Genomic DNA, 14,912 nt, shown 5'->3' with positions numbered 1-14,912 from the left:
TTATTTGCTTCTATATGGCTTGCATAACAGATTTACAGAACCTCGTGCACAAATTAGTCATATGACAGGCATGCAAATCTTGCTTGAAAGTTGTGAACCAATAAAAAATAAGCTGAACCAACTTCAGTGGGAGTGCTGACAGTTTCCTTAGCCCACCACTGGGTCTGTGACTGGCCCTGACCCCTTGGCCTTCGGAAAACTCGTGGTGGTGGTTCAGAAGGAATAATAGCATCAGTAAACATTGTAATGAATGGATTACCCTGAAAAGAGTTTCATGGTCTCTTATAATTTAGGCAGCCAAGCCAGAAGATGACGATTTTCAGGATTTCCAAGAAGCTTCCAAGGCTGGGGGGCTTGATGACCCCTTCACGGATTTCCAAGGAGACGTGTCTGGACCTCCCAAGACTACCACTGCACAGCACCAGAGCAGGTAGAAAATTAAACTGTCATTTCTATTTAAGTGTGTATGTATATTTGTGTGTTTGTTTAAAGTATATTAGAGAATCCTGCAACGCTAATGGTGTTGCTCTAATCTAAAGCAGATACCATCACAATCGCAGATTGGTATTTACCAGATTCTCTGCCAGGGCACACTGATGTGTCATAGGAGATCTCACTTGTGTCCCGCAATGAAATAATTTAACCAAAGAACATAAGGAGAGACTGCTGAATCAGACCAAAGTTCAATTTAGTTCAGCACCCTGTTTCCACATGGGCCAATCAGATGACCCTGAAAGGCTTTTAATTAGGACATAAAGGAAACAGCTTTTCCCTATTCTTGCCCCTCCCCATCCCTACCAGCAACTTGTTTTTAGTTACCCTGCCAAAGAGCATGGATGTTTCATGTAGTCATCACAGCAATTAGCTATTGATGGGACTTATTCTCTGTAAATTTGTCTAATCCCTTTTTTAAACTATCTAGGGCTACTACTTCACAAGTTGTCTGAAGAAGTCTTTCTCCTGTGGTCCATTGAGTGGGGCAGTCAGTCCTGACAGTTGGGAGTAGCTCATCCTCCTTTCGTGCAGGGTTGGTCAAACCTGTAGGGTGAGGGGCTCTCCTCTGCGTGCCAGTTTTTTCCGGCCCTGCCCTCAGCAGGGAGTCGAATCTTCTTTGCTCCAAGAGCAGCGATCTGAACAAACAAACAAACAAACAAAAAGATGCCGCCGGGAAAAGACAGAGCTTAGCTCACAGGGGGAAAAGGAAGGGCTAGTCCCTCCACACACACCCCAGGCGCCTGCGCCTCTCAAGTTGCAGGTGAACCAGCAGTCGATGGCTCCTAGCCTGGCCAGGGCTAGCTCAGGTGAGGCTGTGACAGCAAAAATCCTCAGGAAGGGGGGGAAACGCTGGAGCAGTCTGGAAGTTTGCAGAGGCGATTGCAACAGTGGCTGCAGCCTCAGGAGTGGACCACGCCCTCTCCTAAATCGTGGTAAGCGGGCCTGGCAACTTGGCAACATTGGGTGGGTCTACTGGTGAGTAGGGGCAGAACCTGGAGGGGAATAGCCCCGGGAGCCTCCCCCACAAAGCCTGGGAAAGCCTTTTCTCCAGTCTATGTGGTTGCTTGAACAGAATTTTTTTTTGTTTTGGGAGGTTAAGCCATTTGAGTAACTCCCTCCTACTTTCTCTTTAGGCAGGAGAGATCTCTTTTGGTGGGAAAGGCATCTAACAGTCAAAACACACGAGATGAAATACCTAGATTCAACTCATGTTCTCTTACCTAAAGGTTTGTTGGGAAGTGTAGGCGTCCTTGCAGCTTAAAGTTTAGCATTTACAGAGCAGCAGGGAGAAGTGCAGGTGTCCTTGCAGCTTAAAGTTTAGCATTTACAGAGCAGCAGAGAGGGATGTGCGGGGGTCCTTGCAGCTTAAAGTCTCCCGGTGCAGCCAGGCGTCGCTCTGCAGGGCCAGGCTGGGTGAGGGGAAGGGAAAATGCCGTGATGCACCTTGAGAGTGGGAGGAAAGGCACCCCACGCCTGCACTTCCCTCCTCGCTGCTCTGTAAATGCTAAACTTTAAGCTGCAAGGACTCCTGCACTGTAAATGCTAAACTTTAAGCTGCAAGGATGCCTGCACTGTAAATGCTAAACTTTAAGCTGCAAGGATGCCTACACTTCCCAGCAAACCTTTAGGTAAGAGAACACAAGTTGAATCTAGGTATTTTGTCTCGTGTGTTTTGAGTCTACGAGGGCCTAGCAGAGCCATGAAAGGCAGAGGGAGCCCACAGTAGCTTAGAGCTCCTAAGCTCTCCACTTGCCGCCCAAGTACTACAAGGCCCCAGCAGGGAGTGCCAGGACTCTAGTGAACCCACTCTTTCAGGCCAAGAAGCTAAATCGAATATTTTAGCATGGCTAAAGTCTGAAATCAGAAAGGGGCTTGATGAGGCGGTTAGAGAGTTTAAGAACCAAACCTCTCTGCAAAGCAAAGAAAGTTCCAAAGTGGGTCCCAGCAAAGCTAAAAGGTTGGCAAAGACCCCCTTTCAGGCCAAGGCGAAAAAGAGAAGGGTTGAAAAATGGGCAGATGGGAATTCTAGCCCTTCAGAGGAACAACAATCAGATTCAGACTTGTCAGACTTCCCATCAGAGAGCAAAGAGGGAGAGCTCTCAGATGAAGATGAGGAAGACGTGGGGCCAGTGCAGACCAGGATTTTTCCACAAGAAATGTGTTCTAAACTACTCTCTAAGGTGTTCAGAACACCCACTCGAACCTAGGGAAAGAGGAGGCAGACCAAACCTATCCTCAAGGTTTGCAGAGGGCCTTACCCAAAATGGGGTCGAAACAAGTAGGGGTACCCCTTCCAGCAATATTCCATGATATCCTTAAGGCGGAATGGGAAAACCTGGCAAAGCCAAAGTTGTATCAATCTGTATTTAATCAACTCTACTCGTTAGCACCTGATGCAGCAAAGAAACTCAAGCTGCCCGTAGTGGATGACCCGGTCATGAGTTTGACTATGAAGTCAGTACTTCCAATGGACGCTGAAGGTATGCCTAAGGACCCTTCGGACAAGAAGATAGAACAGGAGCTGCGTAGGGATTTCGAGGCGGCAGCATTAAGGGCCTCGGCCATGGGCTCGCTGTTTGCTAGAGAGGCTTTCACCTGGGCATCAGACCTGGTGGCGGTATACAGCAAAGTTCCCAGAGAAATAAAAAACGAAGCTAAGACAATTGCCCTAGCAGCAGCTTTCGCTGCAGATGCCACACTAGATTCATTCCAAATATCCTCTAGAGCTATGGGCTTTAATGTCACAGGGAGACGTAACACTTGGTTGTGAAACTGGAACGTGGATCCTCTGGCACGCAACAAGGTAGCTACTATACCATTCTCCGGAACAAAGCTCTTCAGTGAAGCCTTAGATAGATACCTGGTAGAAGATACGGAGAAGAAAAAAGTCCTCCCATCGAAGAAAAAAGAGCCGAAAATCAAGAGCAGATGGTCCTTTCGAGACTATAAGAGGACCTCAAAACAGAGAAGCGACATACCCTATAAAAGCCGATGGACAACTAGACCAAGGAACGAGAACAGACCCTTTTCCTTCAGGAAATCTGGACAGCAAGCAAAAGGACCAAAGACAGGTACACAGGCATGACTATCAAGGTTTACAAGCACCCATTCAGATTGGGGGATGTTTGCAGGAGTTTGCAGACCAATGGAGACAAACAATAGCAGACAAATGGTTATTGGACACAGTGTCCAAGGGCTATTCCTTGGAATTCGAGACGATTCCATCGAGGCGCCTCATCAGAATTCCAAGAAACCCGTCGAAACAGAAACATCTCATGATAAACATCTCATGATCTCATTCAACACCTATTAAGAATGAGAGCAATAGAACCGGTGCCTGCAGAATACAGGCACAAAGGGGTGTACTCAGTGTTCTTCATTGTGCTGAAGAAGAACGGGGATGTCAGAGCCATTCTGGACCTGAAGTGGTTGAACCAACACATAAGTCCCTGCAAATTCAAAATGGAGACCATCAAGTCCATGATGCAGGCCATACAGAAAGGAGACTTCTGGGCATCTATCAATCTGTCGGAGGCCCTTTTGCACATACCAGTAAGAAGATCTCACAGGAAATACCTGCATTTTGCCTATGATGGGGAACACTTCCAGTACAAAGCACTTCCCTTTGGTCTAAAATCTTCACCAAGGGTGTTCACCAAAGTGCTGGTGGCTCTGACAGCCTTCCTCAGACTCCAAGGAAAAGCCCTATACCTATATTTGGATGATGTTCTAATCAAGGCCCCATCCCCAGCCTATGGCATGGATGCAGTGAGGAATACAATAAGTTGACTGGAAAGGCATGGCTTCGTGATAAACAAGAAAAAGAGCAGTCTCATCCCAACACAGAGGATTCTCCATCTAGGAGTAACAATAGATACAATCAAGGACAGAGCCTTTCTTTCAATGGAGAGGCAACAGAAGATAACCTCCATGGTAGAATCACTCCGAAGGGAGAGAACGGTGGAGGTAATGACTTCGGCAAAGCTACAGGGGATGATGGTGTCCTGCCAAGACACCCTTCAATGGGCAAGATTTCACACTCGACCACTACAAAGTTTTTTACATCCATATCAAAAGATCATAGCAGACAAGTGGCAGAAGAGAATGGAGATCCCAGAAACTCTGCACACAGAGCGACAGTGGTGGACAGCGGCAGACAGATTCAAGGTGGGAGTTCCCCTCAGGAAACCGAAGAGGGTAGTGATGACGATGGACGCCAGCCTGATGGGGTGGGGAGCCCATACAAAGGACAGGATGGTCCAAGGGCTATGGCAGGCCAGAGAGAAGAAGTACAGCATAAACCTGCTAGAGCTGATGGCCATAAAAATGGACTGTTGGAAATGTAGGAAGTTCTAGTAAATCAACACGTCATGGTACAAACAGACAACGCTACAGCAAAAGCGTACATAGACAAGGAGGCACCAAGTCCAAAACTGAATAGGAAGAGATTTTTCACTGGGTGCAATTACATCTGAGTTCAATACAAGTGGTACACGTAGCGGGTCAACAGAATACACTGACGGACTGGTTGAGCTAGAACAAAATGGATCAAATGGAATGGAAGTTGAACAAACACATGTTCGAGCAAATATGCCAGAAATTTGGAAGACTGGAGGTGGATCTATTCACAACAACGCAAAATTTCCAAGTGCCAAAATTCTTCTCCAGAAAAAGAGAGCAGAGAGCAATAAGTACGGACGCAATGACCCAAGAATGGCCTCAGGTCCTTCTATACACATTTCCCCTTTAAAGATGATAAACAGGGTGATACAAAAAATAATAGAAGAAAAGGCGGAGATAATAATGATCACCCTTTTCTGGCTGAGGAGGCCATAGTTACAGGAGTTGAGGTTGTCGAAGGGGGAACCATGGAAACTACCAGACAGAGCAGATCTACTAACGCAAGGAAAGATTTGTCATCCAAATCCATCCCCACTACATCTAACAGCCTGGAGGTTGAGTACATTCAACTGAAGGAATTGGGATACACAGAAAAGGTAATTTCCACAATGCTGGCATCTCGAAAAGAGTCAACGAATAAAAGCTACGATAAGACACGGCAGGTGTTCCATACGTGGTGCGGAGACAGGGGAAATGACCCTCTTACCACACCGATAAAGCAGATGCTGCTGTTCTTGCAAGATGGACTGGACAAGGGACTCAGCACGGGTACACTGAAGAGACAAGTGGCCGCAGTTTCGGCAGTAAGGGGACCTAAGAAAGGAATCTCGCTCATGAAACATCCTCACATCAAGAGGTTCCTGAGAGGGACCATGCTAGTAAATCCTCCGCAAGTACATAGGTTCTCAACATGGAATCTTAATGTAGTACTTAAAGCACTCACGAAGGAGCCCTTTGAAACCATGGCGACTTGCCCTCTCAAAGAGCTAACACTCAAAACGGCCTTCTTGATAGGGGTGATGTCTGCTAGAAGGGTGTCGGAAATTAGGGCATTGTCAGTGAACAAGGACTTACGCATTTTCCATAATGCTAGAGTGGTGTTGAGACCAGACCCGACTTTCATACCTAAGGTGAACTCTTTATTCCATAGGGAGGAAGAAATAATACTGCCTTCCTTCTGTACAAACCCAAAACACGAAAAGGAAAGGGAATGACTCAAATTGGATGTCAGGAGGGCTTTAAGTTATTATATAGAGAGAACTAGACAGATTCGTCAGGGGGAGAGCATGTTTATTTCCTTTAGAAAATGTTCATTAGGGGAAAAGGTGACCACATCTACCATAAGCAGATGGATCAGAGCATGCATCACCTTAGCATACAAGGCTAGAAATCTAGTACCACCAGAAGGCATTACAGCACACTCTTTTAGGGGAGCTTCCACCTCAGCAACATACCGGGCTTTCCCATCACTAGAGAAGACATGTAGGGCAGCGACCTGGAAATCTTGTGCACACATTCACGAAGCACTACAAAATAGATCAGTTGGCATCAGCCGAAGCTGCTTTCGAGAGGAGAGTGCCACAGCACGTCCTATGAAAGTAACAATGGATAGCCCACCCAGGGGTACACTGCTCGTTATATATCCCATCAGTCAAGACTGACTACCCCACTCAACGGACCCCAGAAGAATGGAAGATTTATATTCACTTACCGTGAAGCTTCCTTTCTCGGTGGTCCGGGAGTGGGGCAGTCCAAACCCACCCAGTTTTCTTATATAAGGAAGGGGATGTACAAAAAAGAAAGAAGGAAAGAAATCAGAAACTGATTAATAAGAGGTGTGATATGTATATAGTTAACGTGTTAGTGTTCAAGTTATACGTGACAGGAAAGTAACAAAGGGAAGGACGTTTTCATCAGAAGGTCACGGGGAGAATTCGGGCTTAAAAACCAACTGGCGTGCAGAGGAGAGCCCCTCCCCCTACAGGATCGCAGATTTGACCGACCCTGCACGAGAGGAGGAGGAGGAGCTACTCCCGTCAGTCAGGACTGACTGCCCCAGTCCCGGACCACCAAGAAAGGAAGCTTCATGTTGAGTATAAATCTTCCATTCCCATTGTTTGTTGTGCTATGTCACAACTTCACTGAGCCATTTTGAATTCTGGCATTATGTGATAAGGAACACAAACTATGAAAGGCCTTTGCTTGCCCCACATTGCCAGCCAAAAGAAGCCCATTGAGCCCCTCTGTACGATGTATTCATCTGGATGGGCCACTTTCCAGTAAGCCCTGATGGGGATAATAATGTTTCTCCACCATGTGCAGTTCTTTTATGCAGTCTTTTACCATCACAGAGGTGCAGCAGGATTACCTGCCCTCTGAGCAAGATTGCGTGATTCACTGCTCAGGGCTTACCTCCTTCTGGTAAGGAGGCATACTCAGATTGAATCATAGACAGTAAATACCTCTGAAGGTTGGTCGTCCCTACTGTTACTCTTTCTGAACTACGGGCGGTGGTATACTCTAGCTATTTTAACTTGGAAGAAGAATGCCTCTGCTGTTGGAAGTGTGGGAACATGGTGGCTTAGTTCTGCAAATGTTTGTCTCCCTTGGGGACACACACACACACTTTAAAGGCCTATCATGCAAAGTGATAGAAATATATGTGTATTTTAGGCTAATGATGATGAAAATCAATTCCACCAAAGCCAATAAAACAAATCCAGCCTGACAAATGTATGAACACAATGAGCTTAAAAACAATGATAAAAATAATAATCATTGACCAACAGCAATCCCTAAAACGGCAAGCTATATTTCTTTCTCCTCCTTTCTCTTTCTGTGTGTGCACGGGGAGCAGAAGGCCATGTACACCACCCTGTGCTTTAATGGGAAGGGACAGTTTAAAATCCTAATATGTGAACCACAGACCCTAACACAGACTGTGCGTTGGAGCTGGCAGCAGCTCTCCAGGGTCTCTAGCAGAAAAAGGTTTGCACCAACCTTGAGCCACAGATACTGGAGAAGCAACTCTGGTGTGCACAGCAATTGGCTGTTCAGCCCCAGAGTCACGCACACACACACACACCACACACACACACCTCATCACCATTCTGTATTTTGGTCTTGTCTAATTCATAGCATTTTTAGATCCAGAAGGCATGAAGTCATGTTTAGTCAGGCATTAGTCCCACTGAGTTTGTGGGAAGTTACTCTCAGGAGAGCAACCATCAGATTACAGCCTTGCTGTGCTGTTCCAAGCTGGTTGCCTTTCCTGTTACTTAAATGTCTCCAGTTGTCTGTCTTCGTTGAAAGTGTTCACTTTTTGCACAGAAAACCACCTCAGTTGACCTGACCGATACAGGGTATAAGTGTGGAGGCAGGCCGGGCTGTTTTCTTTTCAGGTGATTCTCCATGGATTGAGTGCTGGGGCTTTTCTTTCCACCCAGCTGTTTTACAGGGTAATAAGACACAATAATAACTGTTTGCAGACTTCTGTTTGCAAAGTGGGGCAGTGGAGATAAGGCAGTTTTCAGATCAACAAGTAACCATTAGATTTGCCCCTAAAGTTGACTCCTAGACATCTAGTGCGAAATTGAAGAATATTGCCATAAATACCTTCTTTCAGTTTTGCAGTTTCTCTCCTACTGCAAGCTTCACGGATTCCCATTAGCATGTGTCTGCAAAATGCTTAGCTAGTACGAGGTTTGTAAGTCACTGATAAGGAGATTTAAAATAGCAGCAGGAAGAGTCGTGTTCCTGGCACAAAATAATCCGAACAAACTGCCCAGAGAATCCTCCTGGCATTCATACTTTCAATGGACTTCATGTTGGGAGGGTTGGATTTGGGGTCCTGGAATACTTGTTTTAATATCCATTCAAAGCTGATGCGATTTGATAAGAGGAGGGGGGACCTAATCCAGAGCGCTTTTTCTCTTCCAAGAATTGCAAACACCCTCCTAAGTAGTTCTAGCGTTTGCTTGTGTAGAACAAAATGTATTTGCAGTAGGGCTGCAATGCTGAGCCAATTAATCCATTAGATTTAAGCAATGAAAGCATTTTAATTGATTAAAAATACCTCTTTTAATTGGGTTGCAGTGTGTTTTAAAAAATCACCTGGTGTTTTGAAACGGTTACCAAACCACAAACGGCAGGCACCATCTTCGAAGAAGCGTTCTCGCTTCTCCCAAGCATGAGACAGAATGCCTCTTCTCAGATGGCCCTTGCTTGCAACACAGGCAAACGTCACCCGGAAACTTATTATGCTGCCTCAGATTGATGGCTTTCGTTCATACGCGGAGTAAATAAGTGGCCGAAATGCATATGATTAGCAAAATAAAACTTCTTCCACTTTAGTTTGCCCCCAGAACAGCACAGCTTGAGCAGTTATGCTGTGTTCTGTATTTAACTTTGGGTAATTGGTTCCCTAAAACCATGCATCTTCATTAGGCAGATTCCTCCTTCACACTATGCCTGGAAGGATGGAAAGCCTGAGACCCTCATCCATCTGGCTTTCATTAATATGCTGAATACATAGAGGAAACCCCCCCCCCCAGATTTATGTGGCACCCCCCCCCTACTCCTTTCTCACTGTTGTTAATGCCTGTTTGGTATAGTGGTTAAGAGTGGTGGGACTGGAAATAGTAGAAAGTACATTTCTAATGTTCCATTTTGGTGTAGTGGTTAAGAGCGGCAGGACTCTAATCTGGATAACCGGGTTTGATTCCCCGCTCCTCCGCTTGAAGCCGGCTGGGTGACTGTGGGTCAGTCACAGCTCTCTCAGAGCTCTCTCAGCCCCACCCACCTTACAGGGTGATTGTTGTGGGGATAATAATAGCATACTTTGTAAACCACTCTGAGTGGGAGTGAAGTTGTCCTGAAGGGCGGAGTATAAATCGAATGTTGTTATGATTGTTTTTGTAGTTGCAGAAGCAGAAGCCGAATGAGCACCTTCCTGAGGCCCCTGCAGCCCAGCAGTCCTCCCACCCTAGAGCAGCTGAGCTGCTGCTAAAGAAAAATATCCAAAGCTCTGCATGGCTGTTTTGGAGGTGGTGATAAGCTCAGCCCCCCTCCATGTATTCCCTGTGAGAAGAGTTCTCACACAAAGGCGTTGCCTGCAGGCAGCCCCCGCACTGTTCCCCCTTTAAGTTGGAGCCAAGGAGGTTTTTCCTTTGCTCTGGCTTAAAGAGGAAATCCTCAGGGGCCTCACGAGTCATGTTTGGAAAGAGCACGATGTTATGTGGGAGCTCTCAAAAAAACTCGGGATATGCTGCTTTTCTTACCCAGAAGAAAACCCTCATGTGGAAATAGGACCAGGTTTGGGAACACCAGCGTAAAGCAGGGCGTAGTGGATGGTTATTTATTTTATTTTATTTAAAATAGAGCCAGTTTGGTGTAGTGGTTAAGAGCGCAGGACTCTAATCTGAAGAACCGGGTTTGATTCCCCACTCCTCCTCTTGAAGCCAGTTGGGTGACCTTGGGTCAGTCCCAGCTCTCTCGGAGCTCTCTCAGCCCCACCCACCTCACAGGGTGTTTTGTTGTGAGGATAATAATAGCATACTTTGTAAACTGCTCTGAGTGGGTGATAAGTCATCCTGAAGGGCGGTATATAAATCGAACGTTATTATTATTATTATTATTATAAAGTATCTATTGTATGCCTGTCCTTTTTCTTAGTATCTCAGGATCCAAGGTGGGTGTTGCAGACACTCAGGTGTGAAAGTTTAAAGTTACTTTATTGAAGAGATATATCAGTATCAAGGTTATTAGCAGAAGCCAAAAGAAACTGATTTTATGACAAAATGGCTCCCTTTCTTTGACTACTTATTACCCAATGATATACACCCTCCAAAGCATTTATTGTTTGTCTCATGGTGTTTCTGAGCAATATGTTAGGTTCCATACAAACTGTAAAGAACCTCCTTCTCTGCTTAGGTATATTGCAATTCTCTAAGCAAATTTTCTTTTTCCTTTGTTAATATTATATTTGAAAACTGGTAGTATATTATAAGCTATCTGTTTTTTCTTGTATTATAGTTGACTTTAATATTGTGTAATTTGTTTTCCTGTTTACGCATTGTATGTTGTTTTTTAAAGTTAATAAAAAGTTTATTTTTTTAAAAAAAAGGTTATTAGCAGAAGTGACGCAAGGTGGCTGAGCGGTGTTAATTATAGGGGAATGTTCCCGCCCCTGGGAATGGGAGACCATTAGGGTTTTGGTGCAAAGGGTCCGGGCTTGGGGGGGAAGAAGGGAATGGGGAGGAATGAGTTCGCTACAGTTCTCAGGGAGGACTGGCTCTGACCTGCACTCCAAGGCCACGTTCTCAAGCCGGCTGGGAAATCGAAAGCAAAGCACCTGCAAGATAAGCAGTTAGCAGCCAAGCAGTAACTAAGTTCCCTTTGCACATTCTCAGAGGATCAGAGCATGATGCATAGAAACAAACATGGCAGATATACTGGGGTGTATCTGACAGTGGGAATAGGTGGGTGATGGCATGTGGTGGTTCCCCTTCCAAAAAAACCCATTGCAGTTTGGATGCCAGACCACAGCATGTGGAAGCAACCAAAGAAGAGTAGAAAGAGGAGCCTTAACGAGTGTAAGAATGTAAAAAAAGCCCGCATTTTGATTTTTAGGCCTCTTAGTGAACTTGTGGTTAAGATGAGGTTTGAACTAGGCACTTCCCGTATTACAGATTCCTCTTAGCCATAGTATTACTCCAGTGGGCTGGTTTTCTTCCTTGTGTACCTCTGGAATAGTTCTGCCTCTTGTTTTAGGGATGTGATCTCACGTCACCAGAGTTGCCTCATGTGTTGCTCCCTCTAGACTAGTTTTGTTCCATTTTGCCCATTTGTTATCCTCGGGTATTCTGCTCCAGTTGACAGATGCCCACAGTTACGGTTTCATGAACTGAGAACTTTGCTTGCACTGAAACTGCTTTCTTCTTACTTTACTTAGTGTTCCTCCGATGCTGATCCCGCTGTCTGGCACAAAAGTGCCTGCCGCTGTGGATAAGTATGCCGCTTTTAAAGGGATTGCTTCTGACAAGCCCACTGAAGGTCCAGCTTCAGTTGGAGGTAAAAGCAGTTGTTGAATATCTTTCTCAGAACTGTACGGAACAGTTTCTGTTGTTTCATGCAGCGCTCTCAGCCGTTCAGAAGCACTTACCATATATGGTGTTGAATCCTAAGGATCCGTTCCGGTAGCAGAGGCTTGTTCCTCTGGCAGAAGGGAGCATCTCCTGGTGCCAGATGGCTGGAGAATCTGGCACTGGGCAAGGCTCTTGCAATCCCCTCCCCGACCCTGTAACAGAATTCCAGGGGTGCCCACAGGCTCAAATTTACTTATTTATTTGTATCATATTTGTATTCCACCCTCCCTGCATGTGGGCTCAGAGCATATAACCACCTTAAAATCATTTAAAACATTCCATATTAAAACATTAAAACATCATAAAAATAGCAACACTTTTTGCCTGGCGGCAGCAATACAACTATTAACGAGCAATACAGCAGTACAACTAGATAGAGCAGCACAGTAACAGCAGCTGAAAAACAAACCGTGGTGGGCAGCTTTCACAGGGAGGGGGGTAGATGTTGCATCCTCCGGCCAGTGGAGGCCCAACCTCAGCCATGGGCCTGGTGGGACAACTCTGTCTTACAGGCCCGGTGGAAAGATAGTAAATCCTGCCAGGCCCTGGTCTCAGTAGACAGAGCGTTCCACCAGGTAGGAGCCAGGACTGAGAAAACCCTGGCTCTAGTCAAGGCAAGGCGGGCCTCCTTGGGGCCAGGGACCGATAACAATTGTTTTTCTCCTGATTGGAGGGTCTTCCTGGGAATATACGGGGAGAGATGGTTGTCCGGAGTCTACAGCCCAGCCCCTGGACTTACCTGGAGAAGAGGACAGGAGATCCCCTGGGAGAGAGTGGCCCAGTTGCCTCATCAGACAGCCAGACCCAGCACCAGCTGGCCACAGGGGGAAGGGAAGAGACACCCAAGCCTCAGAGGGTTAGAAGGGGCAGGTGGAGGCCTGCTAGTCCCACCCTCCAGTGGGAGTCCAGGGGGCCAGGCAGGGAGAATGGGGGGCAACCCAGAAGGGGCTAGAGCAAACGGGGAGGGCCAAGACAGGGGGGACAAGCAGCCAGCAGTGGGCCAAGCTGAAGCCTTACCAGCCAGGGAGGAGAAGCAGCCTCGGCAGCTTAGAGCCACGTCCCAGCCTGCAGCCCAGCTGGAAAGCAATAACCTAGCCCAGGGATGCTAAGAGCTAAGCAGCTCCAGGTGGAGCTGCCTGAGGCATTCTGTGGGAGATGGACAGCCATCCAAGGAGGCTCAGCTGTGCCTGCCTTCAGCCGTCAGCTCAGCCAGGTAGGCTGGACAGCCAGCCAACGTGCAGGTGGACCGGCCCAGGGCTTCCAGCCAAACGAGCACAGGTGCAGCTGCCTAGGCCAGCTAGGGCCATGGTTAAAAGGCAGCAAGAGGGCGTGATTGGCAGGTGGAGCATGGCTAGGCTGAAGGGATAAACGAGAAGTCCACCCAGAGGGTGGGGAGGGTTGGAGTGGAGTTGGAGCAGAGTGAGAGCGAGAGCGGAGGTGAGGAGGAGAGTTGATGAAGGAGGAGATGGCGGAGATCAAAGAGGGTGTGTGACGCAGGTTGAGCAGGCCAGCGAGTGGACTGAGAGGGAGTCTGGGTGAGGTATACTGCCCCTCCTTCCACAGAGCAGGGTCCTGCAGCATCCCTGGCACCCCTCTGACGTCAGGGGTCAGCGGCGGCAGCAACAAGCCCTGACAACGGTCCCTCAAGTACGCTGGCCCCAATCTGCACAAGGACCCCTGCTTTAGTGCCTTAGGCATAAGAATGCTGATTGAAAGCAGATGTTGGTCTCATCCAGCATCTTGCTTCCCCCAGCATTGGCCATCCAGATACTTCCAGGTTGTCCACTAAGATGCTGTGAAGGCAGTAGCCTTCATCTGCTATATCTGCCCCCTCATTTCCAGCATCTACTATTCAGTGTTATGCTGCTTTTGGACCTGAAGGTTCTGTTTAGCTGCCAATGGTACCTTCCCTCCAGCTAATGAATATGGCCCAATCCACTGGGAAGTTCTCTGCAAGCATCCGTGCAAGGGAGCTTCCGCATAGGGTACACTCTTACTTAGCTCTGTTTCTGCTGGGCTTTTGTCCCAGAAGACATCCAGGAAGACGGTGCTCACCAGAGTCTGCTTCTTGAGATAATCCCTTCACTTTCCCCAGGACTCTGTCTGTAGGAGGAAAATCAGGAAGAGCTTAGATTAGGTCCAGATTTTGGATGGTGGAATCTCCCTGCCAATGAGATATATAAACCAACCAGTTATTAGTTTGGTAATGCCTTTTAACCTAGACTAACAGCCACTGCATAAAGTTTAGACTGCAAGATATTAGTAGAACTTTTTTCTCGTTACAGCCTGCTTAACATTTTATCTAAATTTTTCTCTTAAATTATGTGTGCAATAGATTACGGAGACAAATACAGTGCTTTTCGAGAGCTGGAGCAGCCATCTGAGACTAAACCCCTAGGTAAGCATACCAAATTTTGCATCCTTGATTTCTTCCCTCATTAGCACTCTCTGCAGATTGGCAAAATTCCACTTCCACAGATGCTGGGACAAAATATTTTCCGAGTAGGATTTTTTTTTAAATAGATGGGTGCACCACTGCTCAAAGCTTCAGAATGGTGCATGGACCTTATGCCCTTTGGGAGCATCAAAATATGTTAAATAGATAAAGGCATAGGAAGTTCTGAAAGTTGTGGACAGAGGTGGAGGCTAGGAATGGGCAGAGAGGGGAGAAGTGGGCGGTGAACCGCTACAGGAAGTCTGAAATTCATGTGATGATTGGAGGTAACAAGCCATGTCTTTGGCCTCAATCCTCTAGTCCTAGTTTCATGTGTAGGGGTTTTTAGTTTCTACAGTATGGGCTCCCTGGTACCCTTCCTGATTGAGAAAATGGCCCAAAAGGAGGCATAAGCCTCCCTCCCCTTTTTGCTACCA

General features: G+C 46.7%; 1 protein-coding gene across 4 annotated transcripts in view; it reads left to right on the top strand.

The window, feature by feature from the left end:
• Window positions 1–14,912, top strand: part of SYNRG (synergin gamma) — a 96,855-nt gene that overhangs the window by 27,786 nt on the left and 54,157 nt on the right. For all 4 annotated transcript variants that reach the window (XM_055001167.1, XM_055001165.1, XM_055001166.1 and 1 more), the window contains 3 exons: window positions 294–430; window positions 11,849–11,967; window positions 14,377–14,439. In XM_055001167.1, the coding sequence (XP_054857142.1) occupies window positions 294–430; window positions 11,849–11,967; window positions 14,377–14,439 (319 nt within the window). The remainder of the gene's footprint in view (window positions 1–293; window positions 431–11,848; window positions 11,968–14,376; window positions 14,440–14,912) is intronic.

The sequence above is a fragment of the Eublepharis macularius genome, chromosome 17 (genome assembly GCF_028583425.1).
Source record: "Eublepharis macularius isolate TG4126 chromosome 17, MPM_Emac_v1.0, whole genome shotgun sequence".
In the NCBI taxonomy this organism is placed as follows: domain Eukaryota; kingdom Metazoa; phylum Chordata; class Lepidosauria; order Squamata; family Eublepharidae; genus Eublepharis; species Eublepharis macularius.
This window is presented reverse-complemented; position numbering and strand designations above follow the sequence as displayed.